The sequence below is a fragment of the Narcine bancroftii genome, chromosome 6, assembly GCF_036971445.1.
Source record: "Narcine bancroftii isolate sNarBan1 chromosome 6, sNarBan1.hap1, whole genome shotgun sequence".
Taxonomy (NCBI): domain Eukaryota; kingdom Metazoa; phylum Chordata; class Chondrichthyes; order Torpediniformes; family Narcinidae; genus Narcine; species Narcine bancroftii.
In genome coordinates this window covers 137,371,619-137,398,064 of record NC_091474.1, presented here as the reverse complement: position 1 = coordinate 137,398,064, position 26,446 = coordinate 137,371,619, and the positions used below count along the sequence as shown (strand labels likewise).

At 38.2% G+C, this 26,446-nt stretch overlaps 2 protein-coding genes across 9 annotated transcripts in view; one reads left to right on the top strand and one right to left on the bottom strand.

The window, feature by feature from the left end:
- Nucleotides 1-3,191: 3,191 nt before the first annotated feature.
- acp1 (acid phosphatase 1) lies at nucleotides 3,192-25,839 on the bottom strand. 4 transcript variants are annotated; one of them, XM_069886177.1, is made up of 6 exons: nucleotides 25,452-25,557; nucleotides 22,320-22,393; nucleotides 15,967-16,080; nucleotides 7,443-7,504; nucleotides 5,302-5,407; nucleotides 3,192-5,145 (listed from the first exon to the last, which is right to left on the bottom strand). In XM_069886177.1, the coding sequence occupies exons 1-6, from the start codon at nucleotides 25,489-25,491 to the stop codon at nucleotides 5,068-5,070; spliced, it is 474 nt and encodes a 157-aa protein (XP_069742278.1). In that variant the 5' UTR covers nucleotides 25,492-25,557; the 3' UTR covers nucleotides 3,192-5,067. The 4 variants fall into 4 exon arrangements, with proteins under 4 accessions (XP_069742278.1, XP_069742277.1, XP_069742279.1 ...); XM_069886176.1 differs by lacking the exon at nucleotides 15,967-16,080 and adding an exon at nucleotides 15,793-15,906; XM_069886178.1 differs by lacking the exons at nucleotides 15,967-16,080; nucleotides 25,452-25,557 and adding exons at nucleotides 15,793-15,906; nucleotides 24,668-24,701.
- Nucleotides 25,058-26,446, top strand: part of sh3yl1 (SH3 and SYLF domain containing 1) — a 190,846-nt gene continuing 189,457 nt past the window's right edge. The window contains exon 1 of one of the 5 annotated variants that reach the window (XM_069886170.1): nucleotides 25,058-25,726. In XM_069886170.1, coding sequence (XP_069742271.1) covers nucleotides 25,711-25,726 — 16 coding nt within the window. In that variant the 5' untranslated portion in view covers nucleotides 25,058-25,710. Of the gene's footprint in view, nucleotides 25,805-26,446 lie in introns of all 5 variants that reach the window. The other 4 variants (XM_069886171.1, XM_069886172.1, XM_069886167.1 and 1 more) reach the window with 4 other exon arrangements.

Below are 26,446 nucleotides of genomic sequence, written 5' to 3'. Positions count from 1 at the left end.
CCTTCACATAATCTTAATTGTTTAAATAAAAAGTACTCTCCAAAAAATTGCAGGAAAATACATGGCAGACAAGCAACGATAAGATGAAGTAAATCATGTGCTCTACCTGCAAATTTTTTAATATTTATGTAAAATATAAAGTTCCATCACTTACATTTGTATCTCAATCCATTTCACAGAATCATACAGCATAGAAACTATTCCTTTACACCATTATGTTCAATCCAACCACCATGTTTATGTATGTGAGGCACATCTACCAGATTTGGTTTGTAGCCCACTCTGCCTTTGGTATAACCAGAAGGTGGCAGTGCTGGTGGATGGCGATAAATTTGGCTTCTTTTCGTCTATGTGGAGCCACAGCAGATAGGCTAGATCATAAATTAGCATTTCTCCTCTCGACTTACCTAACAATAATAATGAAGTTAACAGTAATATCTCGTTACAAAAGTGGAGGAGCTGGAAGACTTAGAATACATAAAAGTAGATGGATTCCCAGGGTCTACTCACGTGTATTCCAGAACACTGAAAAACTAGGTAAGCAACTGTGGAGAGACATAAGACACCAAAGATGCTGGAATCTGGAACAAAAAAAATCTAAGAACTCAGTGGGTTGAGCAGCACCAATGGGAGAAAATTAATGTTGATGTTTGCAGTCAGAGCCATTCATCGTGTAATTGTATGGATATTAGCAGAGATAATATTGCATTTGTTACGAGCCCAGAGGACCCTAAAACCCAGCCAAAGATATTCACCAAGACAAATGGTTACTTAATCAAATGTTGCTTTTAATTATCTTTAAACATGAAAACAGAATCACACTTTAACTTATCACTATTGACTTAACTAACCTAACTTAACCCCCTTCTAATTGGAAGCGCACACGTATGTAATGTGTGTGTGTATAAGTTCAGAAAAGTTCTCACTTCTCATTTCTCCAAGTTCACTGGTTGCAGGCAATTTTTATACTGTGCACAGAATTTAACATTTATGATGTTCACCAGACTTTGGTGCTTGAAAGATAAATAGTTACAGCTCAGGAAGGTTCTTGTTGGTTTCAGAGAGAGATATGTTGCTTGTTGGACACAAACTGATTCCTTCCAATCAGGCACTTCAGTGTCTTGCCAAAAAAACTTGTCCTATCAGGGTTTTCCAGATGATAACCTTTATTTCAGGTCACCACAGAGTTCCTTAGTGTTTCCTTTATTTCAAATGAAACATTATAGAGCCAGTCATCTCCTCTTGTATGGACCACAAGGGCTTTGAACAGGCTGAACTAAGAACTCACAACCCATCTTCAAAATGGGGTTTCACCACAATTTTGCCAGCTTGTCATGTTCCAGTCCCAGCTGCTGAACTGTAGCACTGAAATCCCCCCCCTCCCCTCTCTCTGAGAAAAAGCCTGTTTTACTATGTCTTTTTGCCAAACCACATGATCTTCTTACAAGTTCCACTCCAGACAGCCTGTGGCTCCGACGAGTTCTTTCATCTGTTGCCTTTTTGTAAGCAGCAATCCATTAGTGACGTCTCTTGGGCACTCTCCAAAGCTTTTGCAAAGGCTCTTGGTGTTGGCCTGTCTAGCATGAACAGCGCTCCAGTATTTTAAATAAGATCCGTTTTAAAGTGTTTGTATGTGACCTACACTATAAAACCTGCTCCAATTATCTCCCCAAAACATATCTATATACGATACAAACACAACATAATCCGTCACACATTGGACAAGAATATTTTTCAAAAGGTTTGCTTCCTGAAAAAATAATTGAGGATTATGATAGACACAAGCTGAACACAAAAATAATTTCAGATTTTCCGAATCTTGTAGGTAGTTGGAGAAACATTAAATTAACTTCTATTGAATTAAGCATGTTTAATTGCATAATAATGCTGACACAAGCTCTCAGGATGACGGCACATGTTGCCCAACAAATGTGATGAGCCCAGGATTTGTCTTGGTCACCAATTTTACAACCTAAGTATCCATAAGCTTTCTTAATAAGTGCAGTCATGCTTTGTGGGCAATATACTACTTAAAACATGTCAGGAAATCACAAAAATAGGTTACATCTAAAAACAGTACGAGAGGAAATTTTTACAGTGATTTTCGTGATTAGCAGCTCAAAATCCATAAAATACACCTAAAAGTGTTCAGGAAGCAAAATCATCATTATCCAGTGATATCATTAGCCAGATTTGGTGTTAAAAGATTGGAGTGTAGTTTATGTTGTGCCTTTATTTAAGCAAAGCTGCAAGGAACAGCCTGGGAACTATAACCCAGCCTCAGTGGTGTGAAAATTATTGGAGAAGATTCAGACAGGAAATACATGCATTTAAAAGGCAAAGCATAAAAAGGAATAGTTAGCATGGCTTTGTTCAGGCAAATTGTGACTCGCAAATTTTACGGAGTTACTTTGAAGATGTGACCATGAAGGCAGGGCAGTAGACTTCATCTGCATGAAGTTTAGCAAGGCCTTTGACAGTATTTCTTATGGTAGATTGGTCCCCTTGAGATCCAGGACAAGCTAACCAGCTGAATACAAAATTGGCTTAATTGTGGGGAAGAACGGTAGTGCAGGTTGTTTTTCCAAATGGGAGGCTGGTAACAAATGTTGTGCCACAGGGATGAGTTCTGGTTCCACTATTGTTCATTATTCATATTTAACACATGGATAAGAATATAGGAAGCCTAGTCTGTAAGTTTTCAGTTGACACTAAAATTGATGTATCATTGTCAATGAGCAAGTTTATCCAAGATTACAACAGAGTCTCGATCATCCGTTGAGGAATGTCAAATTCAGATAGAATGTAATGACTACATTCAAGTCAAATTAAGGTCGGGATTTCACAATGAATGATTGGGCACTGGGTGCTGTGGCAGAACTGTAAAACCTAGGATACAGGAACATAGTTCCATAAAAATAGCAACATAACACAGATAAATACTTCCTATCAGTGGTCAGGGCACTGAGTATTACATATTACAACTATACAGGATATTGGTAAGGCCACATGTGGAATACTGAGAGTAGTTCTGGTTGCCTTGATTTAGGAAGCATATTATTAATCTAAAAAGGGTGCAGAAAAAAAATAAAAAATCATGAGAATTTAACCAGTACTGGAGAGCTTGAGTTTCTACTTATGATGTAAGAAACAAGTTTGGTGGGTTTGAAAAGAAACTAGTCTCATGCTGATTAAGTACGAAGAAAGAATCTTTATTAATGTGCGAGGGAAGGTCGTAAAGGGGGTCTCACTTACTCACTCTCACACAATTTGCATACAGAGGACACAACTAAACAACCAAAATATGCTAGAATCTGCAAATGTACAGAAAGACAGTATAAAACAGTATCCACACCCCCAAGATAACTGGCAAGCTACCGTAGATCTAAAAAAAATTACTAGTTTCACAAACATGCACCAACTATAGCGAAGCACCCAATGGTAATAGTCTCTCCAACACAGCCCACAACTTGCCACCTGGAGTAGAGCCAGGGTTTGTTCCTTGGGTAAAAGATCAAGAGCTGCTCCACATGTTGGGCTTTATTCAGCAACTGGCTGTAGAGGCCGTCTCTGTATGCCAAAAATAGGCAAGGTGATGGGGGAGGGGGAGCAATAGGAAGGTGTGTGCTCACCAGCAGGTGGGCTAAGCCTTGATTGGCAGGTGAAGTGACTTCTACCTTGCCTGGTTAATGACTCTCCAGGAGTAAGCACATGAATGGATTATCCTTTGGTTGGAGCAGATTCCTGTCCAACCTCCTGAGATTCATGGCATTACCTTAAACCAGTGGTTCTCAACCTTTTTCTTTCCACTCACATACCACTTTAAGTATTCCTTATGCCATTGATGCTCTGTGATTAGTAAGGAATGGCTTAAGGTGATATGTGAGTGGAAAGAAAAAGTTTGAAAACCACTGTTTTAATTATACCTAATTGACTTGTTATGTGCACGGTTCCATAACTCCAAAGGAAATGGGCCAATGACAATTTTTCTTAAGCAAAATATTTCAGCAACAATTGGGTCGCGAGCAGTGATTCTCAACCCTCCCTTCCCACTGCTTAGTAAGCATTTCCTTATTAATCTCAGAGCACTGATGACATAGGGATTACTTAAAGTGTCATGTGAGTGGAAAGAAGAAGGTTGAGAACCTCTGCCTGAAACTTTCCATGATGATATTTTCAACAGATTTAAAAAAAGAAAAGAGCAACAACTCACTGCCACAAAAAGTGAATGTCCTTGGATTTTATTTAATATAACAATTGGAAATTACCAATAGTACTGTCAAAATTTGCGTTTTTATATCTGTGCTCAGCACAGCTTCTATACAACTGTTCTCTTACAATAAATGAATGAAGGGAAATATAACTTAGTGTTGTGGATTACTTTCACAGAAATCATCCAAAGAATGGATTTATTTTGAGACCTTGAACTTTAAGCCACCTTGTCAAAAATCAAACATCTCTTAACTTCTGGAATCTTTCTTCTCACTGAACTGTTGATAATTTTGGATCAACCCATATCTAACAAAAGGTGATTTACACTTTTAAACAACACGAAATATGCAAATATAAATTTTAATTTTTTTGCATATTTTAGGTTGTGGGAAAAGTTCCAGTATTTAACATGCCTGGTTGGTAATTATGGTGGAAATGTGGTTTTAAAAGTGGAGACAATTTAAAAAAAAAATGCAGCAACACCAACACGAGTAAATTTTGATGTGACTAAGAATTTTTTTTTCAATCTTTCATAAACACATTAAACTTTCCATCAAAAGAACATAAATTGCATAGCACCATGCTGTATTGCTAAAATATCCCTCATTAAAAATTTACAAGAAAGGATCATCAGTTACAAGCTGAAAGTGATTTTTTTGCCCTTTTGATGTTTGGGCAGAGGAATTTTTTTTGTCTACTTAACAGAAACACCAAAAAATTTATAGCTAATCATTTTAAATATTTAATTTAATTTCTAGCAATTTGTTTTGCAAGTCTGAAACCAATGTTAGTAAATCCGTCACACTAGATATTTCTTTTAACACATGATTAAAAAGTAGGCATTTCTTAGCATAGTTAAGTTGAAGCCTCTAGGAATGCTGTGCAACATCTGAGACACTGCTGGTACACTTCTTCAAAATTTGAATCACTTCCCTGGAAATGAGAAATAAAATAGGATAAAAAGAATCTTCAAAACATAAAATATGGAATTAAAACTCCAATCCATTTAAAATGTTGAGCCATGTAAATTTTACACACATTTGTAAATTATATATACACAAAAATAAATCTGAAGTTTTCATTACTTACATAATAGGGATCGTGTATAATACCTTTCTTCTGTGGATCATATGACCCAAGTAGTTGTATTTTGGACTTTGGATCTTTTACTTTTCCCATCATTACTTCTAAATTTCTGCAAATTTATTAAACATGAACTTGGTTTCTTTCACAAATGCTGTGAATTATTTTAATAATCATCTCAATAATTAAGTTGTATAGTAAAATGCAACTCTATAAACTTTTTAAACACTTAAAAAAACCTTACAAATTTTGACATCAGAACAGACACATTTCAAATAATTCCTTCTAATTTGGGCAGGAAAAAATACTTTGAAAATGGGTATTCTTGCAATTTGTTACATGACAAAATGTTACCAGAAACAATTAGTAATTGTTCAAGTACATTGAAACACAGTTTCTAATACACGATACTGCATTTCTAAAATCCTATTCATAGTATTTGATTACTGAATAAAGTATTCATGATGAAAATGGTCATTGACAAACTCGCAGTTAATGGTGTATAGATAGATATATTCAAATTAGTCTAAAATAAAGATATTTAGGATTGGAAGACATATTTTACTCAAATTGGCATTCACTGATGCATTAGATTTAAGATTCAATATCATATTCATTCACTTTACAGGGTAAGTTTAGGATTGATACAAAATAAATTCAATTTTGCATTCATACTGCACAGATAATATTAATCTTCCCTCAGCAACTGGCATGACTGCAGAATGATGTACTGTAGAATTGCAGGGGATCTGTAGTTTCACATTCCTTATATTTAATATTGCATGTGATTATCTTAACACCATTGAATTTGGATGAGACTTGTAAGGATTTATGATGTTAAGCATTTGTCTCTTCAGGGGCAGTGATGTGCACTTTTGTTTTGAAGGGACTTGTATGAACATTCCTCCAAGTGCAGTTTACCCAGGCAACTAAAGAACAAAATGTTGTCCAGTGGAACCTACCTTGCAACAACCAGTCTTACACTGTATTGTTGGATATTATTTCTGAAGTTAATAAACTGCAAAGAACCATAAAAGCAAAGCATCAAATTGTAGTAATTTTCTTCAGAGAAAAATTTCAATATTTTTGAAGAGGAATTTGCATAAAAGGAGCTATTACCATCATATTTGTGCAATATGTCACTCCCCAAATCTTCATTCTGGGATATCTGTACATATTGGACTACCTACAATCTGGTGTACAGAAATGAATTGCTCTTTCCTTAACAGAGAGCCACCGTTGTATCCCAACTGGAGCCACGAGCTCCCAATAGCACTATGTGGTGTGAAGCAACCAGCTTGGCTTTAAATAACCTGCATTTTCAGTTCAGGGTCACAGTAACTTGCTTCGGTGCAAACACACTGACCCAATCAAGGGTGCATCGGTGGCTTTTTGCCTGTAGATTGTGAACTGCTGACACCTTTTCCTAAGGTGGCAATGACCAATACCAAAGGACATCCATTTAAAGTGAATGGAGGTATCTTTTGGGGAGGCATCAGAGGTAGTTGTTTTTTTTAAAAATATAACAGAAAGTGATGGGTACTGGATGCATTGCCAGGGATGGTGGTGGAGGCTAAATCAAAAGGAATAGTTAAAACTCTTAAGTCAGCAGGCACATACATGTATGAAAAATGGAGGGTATGGGTGATGAGGGAAGGAAGAGTTATTTTGATCGTGGAGTAGGTTTATAAAGGGTGGAACAACATTGTGGACCAAACAGCCTGCATAATGCTGTGTTCTATGTTCATGTGCCTAGACTGGAAAAAGAGCAACATGCTACATTAATATATGACATTGTTTAAGAAACAGAACGGAATAATGTCAGGCGTTCTACCCAAAAAGGAGCCAAACGATCATCAGATCATGCACAATGAAAATGTTTTAAGAACTAAAGACTATAATTTAAATTTGTAATGTACATAATTCATAAAGCTGTTAGTGAATTATAATCCTTTTCATTTCCTGCAAATCATCCCCTTCATAGTGAAATTTTAAAAAGATTTTAAGAAAGAAAATGCATTTACTGGTTGGGAAATTATACAGCCACACATTTTGCCACTGTTGAGATTTAGTTTGTAAGGAAAGTTTAATGATGACTAATGGCAATGTGCCAATTGGACAATTGTTGCAAATATTATTTGACTCACCTCAAATTATTTTCATCCATGCAAAGTATAAAATCATATGTTTTAAAGTCATCCTTGGTTATCTAAAAGTTATAAAAACACAAGTGTTGGCTTCATTTAATTATAACACAGTCATAGAATAATAACAATTATCCAGAAAATACTTTGCTTTTCTGAAATAACCTTCAATTCATTTACAAAGTTATATAATCTTTGAAATCAACTGATCAATTTTAAACTATTTTGCACAGTGAGTAGCCAAATCAGAACAATGTTAGGCAGGCTCTCAACATGATTTCAGAAGTCCATGTAAGATTATAGTCCTATGCATTGTTGAGCGATGTCATCATTCCTGGAGCTTTAAATATGGCTATGCTTTTCAAAGCTTTGAAAAAATATTTTCTGAATACAAAATAACAAATTTTGCTTTAGTGTTGATATGGAGTGTAATGTCAGATACAGTTCCAACCAGATGGGATAGAAGCTTTAAGAGGACAAGGTTTTTACATAGAAAGTAGATGAAGTCTGTAAAAAATACTTTCTTTTTTTACTTTAAATGTATTTGACATTTTCCGCATCTTCCTATTAATTACCAACCCAAAACATTTAAAATCTTCATATTCCAATTCAGAAAATGTGTTTTGAACATCCAAAAGGAAGAAATATAATTGTCATTTTAGAAAGAATGTGCTGAAAAACAACAAACAAAACATCAGGTATCTATGAAGTAATCCACAATACTATCAATAAATCAATAACTGAGAGCAGAACTTGACAAGACAGGTGCAAGATGATTGTCTCCTCTCGTGCAAGAACACTGCAATTCACTGTTTCAGAGGATAAATTTGTTCACACAGTCTGGTGAATCGCTTGAATTTTTTATCCCAGAAGGTAGGAAAATGTGCTTGAGATCATGAATCACCCGTGACCTTATTGAATAACAGAGCATCATAGAAAGGCCGAATGGACCTACCACTATTCTTATTTCTCATGTTATTATAGTGCAGAATTTCTTTAAACAAGCATCAATCTTACTGGTGCCCAAGAAGTATGTAGTAACCTGCCTTAATGACTATCGACCAGTAGCACTTACATCAACAGTGATGAAGCACATCAGCTTCCGTCTAAGCGGTGACATGGATCTGTTTCAGTTCGCCTAATCGCAGTAACAAATCTGTAGCGGATGCCATCTCACTGGCTCTACACAAAGCCCTGGAACACGTGTACAGCAAAGATGCATACATCAAGATGCTCTTTATCGACTACAGTTCAGTATTTAACACCATCATCCCCTCAAAATTGATCAGGAAACTCCAAGACCTGGGACTCAACATCCCACTATGTAATTGGATCATGATTTCCTCACCTTCAGACCACAATCAGTGAAGATTGGCAAGAATTTCTCCACCATCTCCATCAGTACCAGAGCACCACAGAACTGCGTTCTTTCCACCCTGCTCTACTCAATTTACACCTACGACTGCGTGGCTCGGTTCAACAACACCATCTACAAATTTGTTGACAATACCATGGTAGTAAGATGTATAAATGAAGGGGATGAGTCAATATACAAGATGGAAATTGAAATCTTGGCTGAATGGTGTACCAACAACATCCCTGCACTCAATGTCATCAAACTCAAGGAGCTGATTGTTAACTTCAGGAAAGGAAAGCCAGAGGTTTACATTCCAGTGACCATTGGGGGATTAGAGGTGGAGAGGGTGAGCAAATTTAAGTTCTTGGGAGTCACCATCTACTTTCTCAGGAGTTTGCAGAGGTTTGGATGACACCAGAAACCCTGGAAAATACCTACAGAGGTGTGGTGGAAAGTGTGTTGAGCAGCTACATCACAGTCTGTTATGGGGAAAACTAATCCTTAAGTGTAAAGTCCTCCAAATGGTAGTGGTCACCACCCAGGACATCACAGACAAAACCCTCCCACTTTGGAGTACATCTACAGGGAGCAATGCCGTCAGAGTGCGGTAGTAATCAAAGGCCCTCGCCGCCCATCACACATCAGAAAAGAGGAATAGTTGCCACAAGACTCACACCAGCAGGTTCAGGAACAGCTGCTACGCCTCTACCATCAGACTCCTTAACAACACAATCAGAGACTCATTTAAGGACTCTTACTTTGGTGGCGCTGCAAAATGCATCTTCAATTACAACGGTTTTTCCAGACATCGATTCAGTGAAGATGATTAAAGAGATTTGGCTTAAAGATAACCCTGATCTTCAGTCTCCTGGCATTGCTGGGGGGACTTTGAGAGGGATTTTTATACGAAGTCAAACTGCTAGAAAAGATACTAAATTAAGGGAAGGGACAGAAGATCCCGTGGTCTCTAAGGAACAGCAAAACTCCATTACGCTTGAATCTATTTCTGTTGAAATGTCTGTTAAGGATCTTGAAGATAAGATATATTCTGTATCGAGTCATTTAGCTAATTTTGTGAACCTGTTTATTTCCAAGATTAATGCGATGGCGGAAGTCATTAATGGAGCTTTTAAGCTTGAAACCGTTGAAAGATTTGAAATGTGTGATCGAGGTTTAGTCGATGCACAGGATCAACTGCAAGATGAAAATACAATAATTGAAACATTGCAGATCCAAAATAAAAATTTAGCAAAAAAGGTTGATTATTTGGAGAATCAATCTAGACGGAACAACGTGAAAATTGTTGGTTTGCCAGAAGGCATAGAAGGACCAGATCCAAGAAAATTTTTTACTGAATGAATTCCACGAGTGTTAGGACATGATAAATTTCCCGAAGGTTTAATACTGGAACGTGCTTATAGAGTTTTAAGAAGAAAATCTTTTTCAGGACAGAATCCAAGATCTGTTTTGATCCGTTGTTTAAACTATTGTGACAGAGAGACAATTTTACGTACGGCTATTAGAAATGCCCAGCAAAATAGATCTCCTTTGATGGTTCAGAATAATCCTGTTTTCTTCTATCAAGATTTGAGTCAAGAAATTATGTTTCAACGACGCGAATTTAATTCGGTGAAAGAACGGTTGTGGAAAAAAAGACAAGGGAACATTCAGGTATTCTGCAGTACTGAAGATTTTTTAGGATGGAAATTAGCCAAAGTTCTTTGACAATCCTAAAGAGGTTATGGACTTTGCTCAGTCTCTACCAATCATGCAGTTTCAGGAACGATGTAGTCCTTCAAGGTCTCCAAAGAGAGTAGAGATGTAAGGTGAGATCCAGTTTTTTTAAAAGAAATGGAAGCAATGGTGACCGAAGTGGTAACGTTGATTTAAAAAAATAAATCTTTTATCTTTTTTTTGAGAAGAGTTTAAATAGTTTAAATAATGATGATAGTTTAATGAAATGGGAGTTGGGAGAGGGAACTGGGTGGGCACTAGTTTCCAGAAGTCATCAGCTACCTGTGAGTTATCTAACACTCAATATTTTGGGGGAGTTACCGCTTTGGGCAGTTTAAACAGGAGGAGGTAGTTGTGACCTCCGACCTGTTTTTTTTTTCTTTTTAATTTTTGATTTAAGAAGTGAAGGTTTTTTTAATCATTATTTTTTTTTAAATAAATAATTTTTTTTAACTCTTTGTTTTCTGATTGTAATTGAGAGGGAATTAGGAGGTTTTTTTCCTCCTTTTTTTTCTCTTTTTTGGGGGGGGGGTCTTTTCTTTTTTTTCTTTCTTTTTTAAGAGGATGATGTCACAGAAGATAATAAGTCAAAAATTGAGGATGTTGAATTAGATGAAGAGGAAGATGAGGGGAAAGGTGATAAGAAGAAAATTAAGTATAAATACATTGAGGGAGAAGAGTTTAATAAAATTAAGTTAATTTCGATAGAGAATTTTGAAGATGTTATAAATGAAGAATATGGAGAATCTTATAAGAGTTTAAACTTTTTTCTTTTTTATATAAGGGGAGGGGAAGGGAATAAAAAGTTTATCTGATTGTTTTTCTAAGGGATGTTTTTGTTCTCTCGATGAATTATAAAGGAAACTTGGTATTAATGGAAATTCTGTATTTATGTATTATTAATTATGATTTTTTTGAATAACAGACATGTGGTTGATATCCAAGGTCCAGTCTGGAGCTCTGTGGTTTTCAGCTGCAGCACTTTGGAAGACTGATTTTTCTACTTGGCTCACATTCCACATTTCCATATGGATTATTCAAAATCCCCTTCATCTTATAATGCAATGAACTAAACTAATTGTTGCTCCCCGCCATAGAAGTTCGTTTTCCATCTTCGTTGTTTTGCCTCAAGTTTTGAGTGAGTGAGTTGTTTGGTTAACAAATCCGCAAGCTTCCATGGAGACCTATTCAGCACATGCAAGGAATCTGGATGGACCTTAAAAAAGACAATTCCTGTAACCAGGTATCCAAATAGTTCTTTCCTTGGTCTCCTCTATTACTAGTAAGGTCTTCTTTGGCTTGGCTTCGCGGACGAAGATTTATGGAGGGGGTAAATGTCCACGTCAGCTGCAGGCTAGTTTGTGGCTGACAAGTCCAATGAGGGACAGGCAGACGCGGTTGCAGGGTAAAATTGGTTGGTTGGGGTTGGGTGTTGGGTTTTTCCTCCTTTGCCTTTTGTCAGTGAGGTGGGCTCTGCGGTCTTCTTCAAAGGAGGTTGCTGCCCGCCAAACTGTGAGGCGCCAAGATGCACGGTTTGAGGCGTTATCAGCCCACTGGCGGTGGTCAATGTGGCAGGCACCAAGAGATTTCTTTAGGCAGTCCTTGTACCTTTTCTTTGGTGCACCTCTGTCACGGTGGCCAGTGGAGAGCTCACCATATAACACGATCTTGGGAAGGCGATGGTCCTCCATTCTGGAGACGTGACCCACCCAGCGCAGCTGGATCTTCAGCAGCGTGGACTCGATGCTGTCGACCTCTGCCATCTCGAGTACTTCGACGTTAGGGATGAAAGCGCTCCAATGAATGTTGAGGATGGAGCGGAGACAACGCTGGTGGAAGCGTTCTAGGAGCCGTAGGTGATGCCGGTAAGGACCCATGATTCGGAGCCGAACAGGAGTGTGGGTATGACAACGGCTCTGTATACGGTTATCTTTGTGAGGTTTTTCTAGTAAGGTACTAGTTAATGAACTGCATTGCCTCCCGTTCTTTCCATTCCTGGGAATAGAACCTGGATGTAGCAGAAAATAATTCCTGTCGATTGTTCTACAAACACACACAAGGTCCTTTAACTTCTTGAGCTATTGTCACTTGGCACTCACGTTGGTTCTCCAATACATCAAATTGTCAGTTAGCATGGAGGCGCTATTCATTCATTTAACAGTAATTTTACAACCTTGCAACAATGATGACTATGGGACTCTTCTATTTTGACTGCTATCCCATCCTTAATGCAACTCCCTAATAGAATCTGAATAGGGTGTACTCCATTGCAACTATCAGTATATTCTGATTTCCATTCCCAAGAAAGACCTTTCTTCATGAGCTCAAGAAATGGTGCAGTATTAGTAGCAAACCTCTCTATACGATCGCTACAATATCCAATCAACCCTTGAAAGGATTATAAGCCACTCACATCTATTGGTAGCCGGAGTCAGTAACAGTATCAATGTGCTATCATTCTGTTGTTGTCCAGAAGTTGTTAGTACATGTACATTGACGACATATTGTTTTATAATCTATGCTTTCTTAGGGTTAAGCTGCAAATCTAACTTGTTGCAACAATTCTAATAGTTTTCACAGATGTTGTTCTCAGGTTCCTGCTTGCAACAACAAATCATCAAAATGCTCTATTAAACAATGTTAGGACTGTGATATTGATTAGTCCATCAGCTAAACTCTGATGAAAAATAGATGCAGAGAACATAGAATACAAGATTATAGGGGAAGGTGTAGGCCAACTGGCCTGTCAAACCTGCTCCACCATTCGGCAAGATCATGGCTGATTTGACTGCACTCAGCTTTACCTACCTGCTTTTTCCCTATAATCCTTAATTCTGTCAGTATGCAAAAAAATCTATGTCTTAATATACAAGAGAGTTATGAAACCTTTGTGGTAGGACTGTCCAAGTAATAGCAATTTTACACCCTCAGTCTTCTACTGTCCATCTGCATTTTTTTCTCCAAGTGGGGTAAATTTACACTGATAGACTGATAGTGAATCAGGATTCAGATTTATCTGCCTTGGCATACTTCAAGATTGCCAACACCACCTCCTTTGTAACGTTGATATGCTTTCCCGAAATCAATATCTTGCATGTCCTTCTCTATTTTGTGAAGTTTACACTTTCAGATTGACCATTCATTAACTGACTTAACCAATAATTTCTGATGAAGGAAAATTTACCCAGCAGACTTTTCATCATTTTTATGGAAATCTGAGGTTTAATTTCTCTGAGATCTTGGTTGATCTGTGACCCAATTCCACACAATTGCTTTCTATCATCAACCCTATCAGTGAGATTTAAATTCAGCAAAACAAATGTTATTGAAATGCACAATTGACCAAATATCAATTATCATTTGCAGAAAATTTGTAAATACCACTTGTATTTTGAAGTTAGCTCTGTCTTGGTCCCAAAAGGCCTGACACTAAATTTTAGATCAGGCTGTTGTAATGGCAGTGCTGCCACTGGTACACAGCTGGGAGACTGGAGGCACAGTGCTGCCACCTGATCCTATTGCCAGGCTTTAAATGGCCTATTAAAGGAGCCGACAGTGTTTATAAGTAACTCAAACTGCAGTGGACTGTGCCCAAGATGGCGGTACCTGTACTTAGCAGCATCCACAAAGGGTTGCAGATAACAGGAAGCAGGGCACCAAAAACGGGAAGAAAATAGTTCAGCAGAGATTTTTCCTCACAATTCAGCTATCTGTGATTTAGGGTTGATTTAACTGACAAAAGGCAAAGGAGGAAAAACCCAACACCCAACCCCAACCAACCAATTTTCCCCTGCAGCCGCTGCAACCGTGTCTGCCTGTCCCGCATCGGACTTGTCAGCCACAAACGAGCCTGCAGCTGACGTGGACTTTTACCCCCTCCATAAATCTTCGTCCGCGAAGCCAAGCCAAAGATAAAGCAATAAAATATTCATTGGGTAGATAGCAATTATTTCTCCAAGTTGCAGAAACAGGAAGAATAACCCCCATTGAGAAAGAGAAGCAGAGGAAACGACCCTACAGGGTAGATGACCATGGTAGTAGCAAACCAGCAACTGGTTAAGCAGTTGAAAAACCTGCACGGGCTGCTGGAGACTGGCTCACGAGAACCAAGAATCAGAGCTAGGATTAGACAGGGTGCTGAGCGCAAGAAGGACTCCCAATGGTCCTTGGGGGCTGAAGGCCTCCTGACTATGTTGGAGGTTTGTGTCTGGAGCTCTGGCTGCTGAAGAATCAAATAGGAGTCTGTACAGCTGCGGGAGCACTGGAGGTGAACCAAGGACACTGTGACTTTCATATTGAGAACCAAAGTAATCCATAACTTTTCTATGACATGGAAACCCATGCTAATTTTAACTTTTTTTGAGGTGGATAAAATTATGTTAAACCTTAGATGCTGTGAAATCTCATGGATAGAATGTGAAAACACAAGGGATTGAAATTTCAGACTGTGATGGTATCATACATCTACTTTCAACCTAATTCCTTCAAAATCAACCTTTTTGTATGTCCAAATTGCAGATTACCATTTCCCTCCCAATCATCAAGGAATTCTCCCAATTCCACACTCAACCATTCTATCTCATTCCCCCCTCTGGTTCTATCCTCTTCCAAAAGGATCTCCCCCGCATCAGTTTTCATTACTGGCAGCCTTTGTCTCCACTTATCACTCTCCATCTCCAACTTCACCCTGCATGACTCATCTTCAGATCCCTAACCCCCTTTATTTCTCTTGGTTCTCTCCCCCTTTGTCTGGCACCTCCACCTCTCCATCTGTCTATTCTTCATCCCTTCCTGTTTCACCAGTACCCTGCTGGCCCCTGTCCCATCCTGTCCTCATTATACTGGCTATTTTCCCTCTGCATTCTCAGTTTTGATGAAGGGTTCCAACCAGTTTTTCTCCTACTGATGTTGGCTGACTCTCAGAGTTCCAGGAGATTGGTTTTATTTTTTGCTAAAGACTTACACCATTTGATAAAGTTACAACCACACCATTAATGCTGATCTCGACTGCTGTAAGAAACAGACCCTTTGAAGAACAATTAACATATATTTGGGAATAAACTGCAGAAAAGATATACTGTATGCAGAAAAAATACAACGCAAATATATTGATATTACACATGCTGATTTTTAAAATATCAGCACATTTAACATTTACAATAGTGCACTGTAGTATAATTAAAATTACAATTGATAGAATTTGATCCAACATATAAATTTGAAAGCAAAAATTGTTGAGTTAAAAAATGCTGGTTGGTCTACCTGTCTCGCTTTATGTGTTGTCTCAATTTCTTGCTGCCTTAAACAGCTTAGAGCCCTTGAATCTGGGGACTTCCCAACATTGATGTCAATTACACCAGCACTGTCTATCATCCACTGAAATAAGAAAGAAAATTGATAGCTCATAATGAAACAAACAAAACTAAGATACAGTACCTGCCTGGCAATGTGATTTGTGGTAAGGCCATGTTTCATCAGACACCTCTTTCCCCGTTGGTCAGCAGGATTGCCTATTTCGTACGTCGAGGTTGCTGCACTGTCTATTTTCCACTGCAAGAAACACAAGTGCCATGCTGTTTGTTTCCCCATGCAGTCAATAAAAAAATTAATTACAGATGCTCCTTGACTTTCGATGGGGTACATTCTGATAAACCTATCGTAAGTGGAAAAATTGTAAGTAGAATACAGTACCACACCCACTGAACATCATAGAACACTTACCGTAGCCTTCAATTGGGCAAATTTATCTAAAACGTGACAGTCACACCAACACTACCATGCGGCAAATTGTGAAACTACAGTGACTGTATAAATCTTTAATTGCTCCCAATAAACAACAAACAGGTATTTTCATTAGAATGTGTATTGCTTTTGTACCATCGTAACTTTGAAAAATAATAAGTCAAACCATTGCAAGATGAGGAGCATCTGTATACAAAAGCTACATTGTTAAGGTTAAACAGAGGTACTATCTCCTATTTTGCTTCAGCTAAGTTTCAACATAATCTTTTGATGAAATATCACTGATTTGAAATGTTATCTCCTATTCTCTCTGTTCACAGATATTACGTAACCTGCTGAAAACTTCTTGCATTTACTGTCTTTTGTTCAAACATTAATCTGCAACTTAGCCAAAAAAGAAAGTTTCCTTTCTGAAGTAACTAGCAGCATATTGGATCTGTTGTGAAGTGATAGGACTTACAATTCTTTGTAACATAAAACACTTAACAGAGCTGCTGATTAAGTTTGTTTGCATTTGTGAATTGCATTCCTCCTTTCAAGAACAAGAATTGTCCCAACACATTATTACATTTCCACGAGTATGCCATACACTTTTTCAACAAAAATACCAAATACGTTCATTTTTAAAATAATTAATTTGCATCTCTAGAAACATAACATATAAATTTGAAATTTATTTGGATAATTGTGTAAAACAAACTAACAAACAAGGAACATTTTGCAATGTCCGATATAAAGGATTAATTGATAGAACACTTAGTTCAAGAGATGATGTATCAGTTCTTTGTCCACTGTTCTGAAATGGGCATTAAAAAGTTTTCTTAAGATCTTCCCGAATTCTTTACTTTAAATATTAATGTCAAGGAGGAGTTTGAAGGTAGATTTACCTACAGCTTTGATAGGACGTTAAATGTATAAAAATGAATATCTTTCCAAGAGTCCAATATTTATTTCAATCATTGCCTATTAATGTTCCCAAACAATTTTTTTAAAGATTTAAATAGAATTGTGTGGAAATTTTTATGTAAAGGTAAAATGCCAAGTATTGCTATCGAAAAATTAACTTGGAGATATGAACAAGGAGGGCGACAACTACCTAATTTTGTACTTTATTATTCTTTCTTTGGCTTGGCTTCGCGGACGAAGATTTATGGAGGGGGTAAAAAGTCCACGTCAGCTGCAGGCTCGTTTGTGGCTGACCAGTCCGATGCGGGACAGGCAGACACGATTGCAGCGGTTGCAAGGGAAAATTGGTTGGTTGGGGTTGGGTGTTGGGTTTTTCCTCCTTTGCCTTTTGTCAGTGAGGTGGGCTCTGCGGTCTTCTTCAAAGGAGGCTGCTGCCCGCCAAACTGTGAGGCGCCAAGATGCACGGTTTGAGGCGTTATCAGCCCACTGGCGGTGGTCAATGTGGCAGGCACCAAGAGATTTCTTTAGGCAGTCCTTGTACCTTTTCTTTGGTGCACCTCTGTCACGGTGGCCAGTGGAGAGCTCGCCATATAACACGATCTTGGGAAGGCGATGGTCCTCCATTCTGGAGACGTGACCCATCCAGCGCAGCTGGATCTTCAGCAGCGTGGACTCGATGCTGTCGACCTCTGCCATCTCGAGTACCTCGACGTTAGGGGTGTGAGCGCTCCAATGGATGTTGAGGATGGAGCGGAGACAACGCTGGTGGAAGCGTTCTAGGAGCCGTAGGTGGTGCCGGTAGAGGACCCATGATTCGGAGCCGAACAGGAGTGTGGGTATGACAACGGCTCTGTATACGCTTATCTTTGTGAGGTTTTTCAGTTGGTTGTTTTTCCAGACTCTTTTGTGTAGTCTTCCAAAGGCGCTATTTGCCTTGGCGAGTCTGTTGTCTATCTCATTGTCGATCCTTGCATCTGATGAAATGGTGCAGCCGAGATAGGTAAACTGGTTGACCGTTTTGAGTTTTGTGTGCCCGATGGAGATGTGGGGGGGCTGGTAGTCATGGTGGGGAGCTGGCTGATGGAGGACCTCAGTTTTCTTCAGGCTGACTTCCAGGCCAAACATTTTGGCAGTTTCCGCAAAGCAGGACGTCAAGCGCTGAAGAGCTGGCTCTGAATGGGCAACTAAAGCGGCATCATCTGCAAAGAGTAGTTCACGGACAAGTTTCTCTTGTGTCTTGGTGTGAGCTTGCAGGCGCCTCAGATTGAAGAGACTGCCATCCGTGCGGTACCGGATGTAAACAGCGTCTTCATTGTTGGGGTCTTTCATGGCTTGGTTCAGCATCATGCTGCACAATTACGGTTCCTCTCCTCTATCTTTGAAGAGGGAGACAAAGTAGCATGGGTAAAGGCTGAATTGAGTAAAATAGGAGAGCAAAAGTCAGAAGGGTGATATACAAATGGAATGAAACTTGGGGAAGCGGACATCCCAATAATGAGACACTTAGTTCAAGTATGGCAATGAGACACATGGGTTGATAGGAATAAAAGGATACAGATCAGCAAATATGCCATTAATAAACAATAGATTGTTACCCTTTACAATGGGTAATAAGGATTTTATTGATTGGTCAAATAAGGGAATTCTATATATTAAAGACAGTTATCAGGATAGACAATTAATGTCATTTTACCAATTAAAAGATAGCTATGAAATATAAAACATTACTATGTTTGGATATTACCAACTAAGGGCGTTTTTGAGGAACAAATTATTGTCAACATATTTGTTAGATGAAATTGAAGGTGTTAAAACTAATCTGAATCTTAAACAAGATATATCAGTTATATACCAATTACTTTTTACTGACTAAATCCAAAATCAGGTGGGAAGAAGATTTAAATCTGATGACAAGTGGGCTGAGATATGCTATGATAATGTGAAAAGTATTATTGTTAGTTATAAAATGGTTCAGTATAATATTTTTTACACCAGCTATATATCACACCACAAAAGCTTTAGAAGTTGAAATTAAGTCTATCAAATAAATGTTTTCAATGTGGACAGGAAAGTGGAACCTTCTTACACTCCACATGGGCATGCTCTAAATTAAATAAGTTTTGGACTAACTTGATAGTTTTTTTGTTAAAGCAAAGTATTTGGGATTTTGTTACCTCGAAACCCTGTATTATTTTTATTGGGGGATTTATGTTATACCTTCAGATTCAAAGATTAGCTGGCCTCAAAAGAATTTTTAAAAATTGCATTACCAATTAGAAAATGTATTGCGGTTTCATGGAAATTAGAAAATGATTTAATGCTAGAATGCTGGCATAATGAAATTTGAAGTTGTATTCCCCTAGAATGAATTTCTTTTAATTTGGGAAATAGGTTTAATAATTTTTTGGAAGATCTGGTCTCCATACATGCAAATAACAGGCCAGTCTGTTTTGTGATTCCTTTATTCACTTTCCAACCTCATTTTGATGATAAGATACTATTACTTTAATTTACTTTCTGTTTTAATCAGTATTACATTTTTTGAAATAAGTATTAAGTAATGAAATAATCTTTTGGACACTTTCTTGTAATATGATACCTAATAATTGGTAGTAATGTAGTAGTATGGCAAGGAGAATCCAAGTTGACTATGCAATATTTATAATATATTCATAACTCACGATTAGAAATTATATTTCTATATAATTCCTGGTAACATATATATTAGTCGGAGTATTTCTCTTTTTTTCTTTCTTTTCTATAGAATCTTTTCTTTAGTAGTATTAATAAATAATATTTATTTTAAAAGGAGTTTGAAGATGCCATGCAAGGGACAAATAATAAATGAATTACATGATGGCTGTCAGAAGGTATTAATGTAAGCATCCACAGATATGTAGACTCAGGAGCTGATAAGACCCCGCCCCAGATCAATTCTTTGACAACTATGTGCAACGTACAAGAAGTCCCCAGCTTATGAGTGGCTTCCATTCCTAAGAATTGTTTGTAACCAGAACTGTCCACATAAGTATTGGAGAGGATCCCAGAAACAACTGTGACAGAAGAACAGCCATCAGCCTTACTGTCTCAGCTCTCCCAGCTCTGCACATCCAGCCCCCGAGCACAGCTTGAAGGGTACAGTGGAATGAAACAGATGCAGATTTACTCCATTCCCATCTGAAAAATATACCTGTAGCTCCAGAAGAGCCAGTAGATCCATCTCCATCCTGCCTGTCAATACTCAGCATTCTTATCCCAGGGAGGACCTGTATGAAGACAATCTAGTCTGAGGAACTAAAAGCCTGTGCCTTCGTGTAGAACACAGTGAAAGTGTGCAATAAATTGTTGAAAGTTATCAACTTTCCAGAGCAAGTCAACAAATAAAAAATTCAATTTCCTTTGGTGACATGCAAAGTTATCCATTGCATGACAGCCTGGTATAGGGACACCAATACATCACAGGCAAAATTCTCCCCACCCTAGATAAAATCTACATGGAATGCTGCCACACCACTCAGGACATGCCCTGTTCTCATTGTTGCAATCAGAAAAGTGATATAGGTGTCACAAGATTTGTTCCACCAGGTTTAGGAATAGTTGCTATCCTTCCACCATCAAACTCCTAAACAACAAACTCAATCAGATTCATTCAAGGACTCTTACCTTGCACATTATTTATTATTGAATATTTATTTTCTATATTGCACAGTTTGTTTGCACTTTCTTTGTTTACATTTCTCTCTTTTATATAGGTATGGTATTATTGAGTACAGTTTACACTACCGATAAGTAGACATTTTGCCTGGCCCACAGGAGAAAAAAAAAAATCACAGAGTTGTATGTAATACCATGCACTTTGACATTAATTCCTTTAATAGTAAGGAGCAAACAATTTTGTGGATTACAGAGACATTGTCTATAAATCGCTAACACAGCAACAAAAAAGTTTGACATGGCCATAAAGAAACCTAGTAATTAAATATTTATGTTTATTTCTAGAGGAGATAATGTAAATTTATGTAGACCATTGATTAGACAAGTGTTTCACCTCGAAAACAAAATTAAAGCACCAGGGAAAGTGCAAAAGATTGAATGCAAGAAAGTTAATTGGATTGAGATGCAACTGTGATGAAGAAATGAACAGACGTTTCTCTAATGACAAACTAATGCATCCAGATTAAAATGAATGTTGAGAAACTGTTTCCACTTGGGCAAATCCAGACCAAGTATGTTGAAGGCTGCTGCCAGATCAGAGGAGTAATTCAGTGGATTTTTACAGAAAGAATGATAAGCAAGTGGAACTCAATGTCCAGCCATGGATGTTTAAAGCAGATTTCAAAGCATAATAACTGGATAGTGGGACACATTAGAAAGTAGTGAGAGTGGGTGATGTAAGGTAAAAACATCATGAGATGGGACCGGAGAAGGAGTCACCCAGTACTAAGGAGTAACAGAATGCAGATGTGACCTTGTACACTCAAGATAAGCTTTGCACTAACAAGAATGATGTGTAGCAGACTAACAGAGAAGATAGCAACAGTTTATTCATTGGACAATGTCATGGTATGATAATTTACTAAGTGCGTATCCTGAGGTATAAAAAACACCACTTGCTGATAACGGCAGAATGCGCCTTCTCCAACTAACACTGTTAGTTGCAAGTGTTACAATCCGGTAATAAAGAACAAAGAACCTTGATTTCGACTCAGTCTGGTGTCTGACTCACTCATTCATGAACAAAGCAGACCTAACAGTGAGGAGATTTGCTGTCCCTTGAGCTGAATATCAGTGCTAGAGATTCTGTGCAAGAATAAAATTACAATAAGTAACTGTATGAAGAATTATTCTACATCTCAGCAATTTTATCACATTACCGGGATTATGACTTGGATCAATTAGAACATAGGTTGAATGTTTGCTTAATGTTTATTACATCAGAGAAAACAAATTTAGAAACATTACAGATTATCTTTCCATGCCAATAAACCCATTTGTTTTTGATTCAAACAAATAGCAACAATAAAGAAATTATTTTAAAAGTTAGTGGCAGAGGTGACATCAACTCAGTTTCTTTTCTTACTTTTGGTTAGATATTAAATGGGTGAATACATTTGAGGTGGGGAAAAAAACCCAGATCTTACATTGTTTACAACTCCTTTGTCTGTTGCCAGCTTCCTGAAGACAGCTTCAGCAATTGGAGATCGGCAAATATTACCTTAAAAAAATGAAAAGATCATTTTATTTAAATCAACAGTTTTTGCTAATTTTATTTTGTTAGCAACTATTTTAATTGTATTTGAGCACATAAAATTCCTCGCCCTGCATCACCAAAATAGGAAATAATCAGTATTAAAATTAAACTTTTCTAACACCTACCACCAGCTATTGCAAATACACAGAAAAATACCTTAAAAGTAACTTAATAAAACATTAGTTTTTCACATCGTTATTTACTTTATAGACATCTTAAGCCAAGTAGTCTCAATTACATGAGCAGTTTGAATATGAATACATAGTATTAGCATCAATATTAGGACCTTTTAAATATATATTTATACTTCATCATGTACACCTTCAAGTAAAAAAATTATAAATCTATTTAGCCCTCAAATTAATTATTCCTAGCAAATCAAATCTTAGGCATTTCAATCAATTTGCTCACTTTTGCTGCATTTATCAATCTCACAAAAGCATTTTAGTTGATTAAGTAACCACAATTTCATCAACTTAATGACTGACTTTTTCCATGCCTTCAAAATCACTTCAACTATTTCCAGCTCTTCTCCTCCCTTTGTGGACCTTTCTGTCTCCATCTCAGGAGACAAACCATCCACTGACATGTGCTACCAACTCCTTAAACTCGCACATTGACTAAACCACACCTCCTCCACCATATTCATCTTGAGTCTCACAAGCTTATTTATAATTTTTACTACAATATCTAAACTCAAAAGACTTTTTATTAGGAAATATTCCAATGTGTCTTTCTTAGATCTAAGGAATTTTGAGTTGTGCTGGTTTCATGTTATTTGTTAACAGCAAAAGAAAGCTATCAATAAATCTGTCATTAATAGCACTATTAATAAGAAGGCAACGCTATTACAGTGCCAGTGACTTGGGTTTGTATGTTCTCCCTGTATCCGCGTGGGCTTCCTCTGACCATTCAAAATGTACAGGGGTTGCAGGTTAATCGGTAGCATGGGCACCAAAAGGGCCTGTTACTGTGCTGTATGTCAGAATTTAAATTTAAAATAAATCTAAACTTTGAACACATGGAGAGAAGGAGGGGTAAGAAAAACAGGTCAGGCGGAGGAAGACAAGGCATATCTGGTGGTGGGTGATTAGAAGATAAAGGATGCCAGTACTAGAGAAGGTGAGAATCGTGGAAAAGAAAATAACAAATAGTGTTAAAGAGTGTTGGGGGAAGGGGTGGGGGAAAGAGGAAAGGGGAAGAATCCAGTAGGGAGAGAGGAGATGTAGCATGGACCACAAAGGCATTGAAACTAAATCTTTGGCAGGGATTAAACCAATCAGCCTGGTTAAGATGGCTAAAACATTAACTATTGAATTATAGAGTTTTAGAACATGGAAATAAGGGCTTCTGACCAACTTGTCATGCCGTATTCCTCTTAACCTATCCTATCCATCCACCTATCCAAATCTCTTTTAAACATTCCACCTACTGCCATTTTCAGCAATTATTATTAACCAAAAACATTATTTACCATGTGAAAAAGCCTCTCTTTATAACAAGTAACAAAAGTTTAAAAAGTAGATAAACTTAACAGAACAATTGTGCTTTATACAAAAAGACATTTACCAAAGAAAATTTAAAAAAAAAATACAAGTCTTATAAAACAACGTCGCTGTTTGACTGAGAATTATATCAGACAGTAGCAATAAGTGGTTTCTTTCTCCTAAGGCTACCACTGATTTTATTAAAGATTATCATCGTTTCAGTGGTTGTGTAAATTGTGTATTTAGTCTTTTTTGAAAAAAAATCCTTCTGTTTGTTTCTTTTTAGTTTTTTTTTGGTTGCTTACTTTGCAGTAGAGCTAGACTTTCTGATCCTGATAAATCCCTTCTGCACTCTTTCCAAAGCCCTCAAATCCTTCCTACAATGGGCGACCAGATTGCACAGTATTCCAGATCCAATCCAGTGCAACCAAAGCTTGATGTCGTTACACCATGCCAGTCACAAAATAACCTTATTTTTATATTCAGTGTCTCACCAAATTAAGCCAAATATAGCATTCAGCTTCATTACTACACAATCAACTTGCATGGCCATTTCCATGGAACTCGACCCCCAGATCCCTCTGCAGATCAACGCTGTCATTAGTTATACTTTCCCCTTATATTTGACTTCTAAATACTGGACACCCAAATTAATATATAAAATGCTGAAATTTCTCAAGAACCATCTCTGAAGAAATAGAGTTAGCATTTCGAGTTGATAAACTGTTATCAATCAAAACGCCGACGGCACCTCTGTCCACAGGTGTCATCTACTCTGCTGAGTTTCATGAATGTTCTGAGTTCCTCCAGTATTTCGGTGTGACCAGCCGAGTGCCATGATATGTCTGTTCATGGTCTCAAACACTGCCAGACCGAGACTCCACGGAAAATGGAGGAACAACACTTCACCCTCCAACTGGAAGGCATTAACATCGACTTCTCTGGCTTTTATTAAAAATCCCTCCCTCCTTCCCCGTCTCCTTCGCCCAGCTCGACCTCTCCCTTCCCTGCCTCATTTCACACAGACGTGAAAAATTCTCACTTTCCTTATCATATCCAATGAACACCCTCTGTTGGTCTGGATTCCTCCCCCAGCCAGCCAGCATTGTCTGAACGCTGAGATTTCCTGATATGGACTCATTCTGCGAAGAAGGGCTCAGGCCCGAAACCTCGGCAATATATTTTTGCTTTTTTTAATGGAGGCTAAAAGACCGGCCGAATTCCTGCAGCATTTCGCTGTGTTTTTACTATCTGGCACTGTATTTAGTGCAGCCACTTCTAGATCCTTGGAAGTTCTCCTGACGAGATCCCACTTCACTTCACTTCAGACCGGTTTCAGGGACAGACCAGGCTGCTCCCTGCACGTTTTGGAGTCTTTGAGTGAGCAGGAAGGGCCTCGTCGGAAGGTTATCTCAACCTCACGCCGACTCCCAGCAGCCGCCCTCCCCGGGCTTCAACTGGTGCCCGGCCACTGGGTACCGGAATTATTACTCTCCAGATTTGGCGGGGCACACAAAAGAGAAGCGTCTATTTACCCAAACACACGAAAAGAACCGAACGCTGCTTTGCGGCCATCTTCTCTGGGGTCTTTCCAAGTCCGAGGTGCCTTCCACTATGCCTGATCAATTCACCTCCTTCCCTGTCGCCGAGTAAATACTTACTGGCTGTAAATTGTCGTATTTTACCCTCTCCTTCCAAACATGCTAAAATGAGCGACGTGGGTCTTTGGAAGTCTGACCCTCGTGGCAGCATCACGGATAGCTCCGGCGAGGCCCGCCGCCTGCTCATTGGGAAATGGACAGGTGCCCAGGTGAGTTGAGAAGAGGGAGGCGGTGCAAGTTTTACTGGTTCATCCACAAACATTTTCCTGGCGTATTTCCATGAAAGAGTAAGTCCCTTTTTTTAAAAAAATCCTTGCATATTTTGGAAAAATCATTATGGTTTTCAAAGTTGCATTTGTGCTTGTTTGTAAGGTGCAACATTTAAGTCAAATTATATCGTTTAGTAGACGGAAGTGAAAGTATGATTGCTGAATGACCTGATCATTGTATTCGATATGTTTGCTCTCTTGCTCCTACTTTGTGTTTCATCAGCAATTCACTGTATCTCCTTTTGGAAGCTCATTTAGAATCCACAAATCTTTCAGGAGTTCATAGCAAATCACTACTTATCCTTCATGACTTCGGTTTAGGCAAGGCCACCTGTCAAATTGGAAGAGCTTTTCCTCCCCCGTTTGCTGGTGTGTTCCCTCCCTCCCTTATCCACCTATTACTTCCTGCCTGTGGGACTGTGCCTCTCTCTTACCCCTCCACCCCCCCCCCCCCCACACACACACACTCACACACACACACACACACACCCCACCAATTATATTGTATGGGTGCATGCCTACATTTTTGTCATACATTGATGAACGGCTCAAACCTAAAACGTTGGTTATGCATCTTTATCTTTGCTACATAAAGTGCACTGTTTGACCTGCTGAGTTTCTCCAGCATTCTGCTTTTACTTCAATCACAGAGTCTGCAGA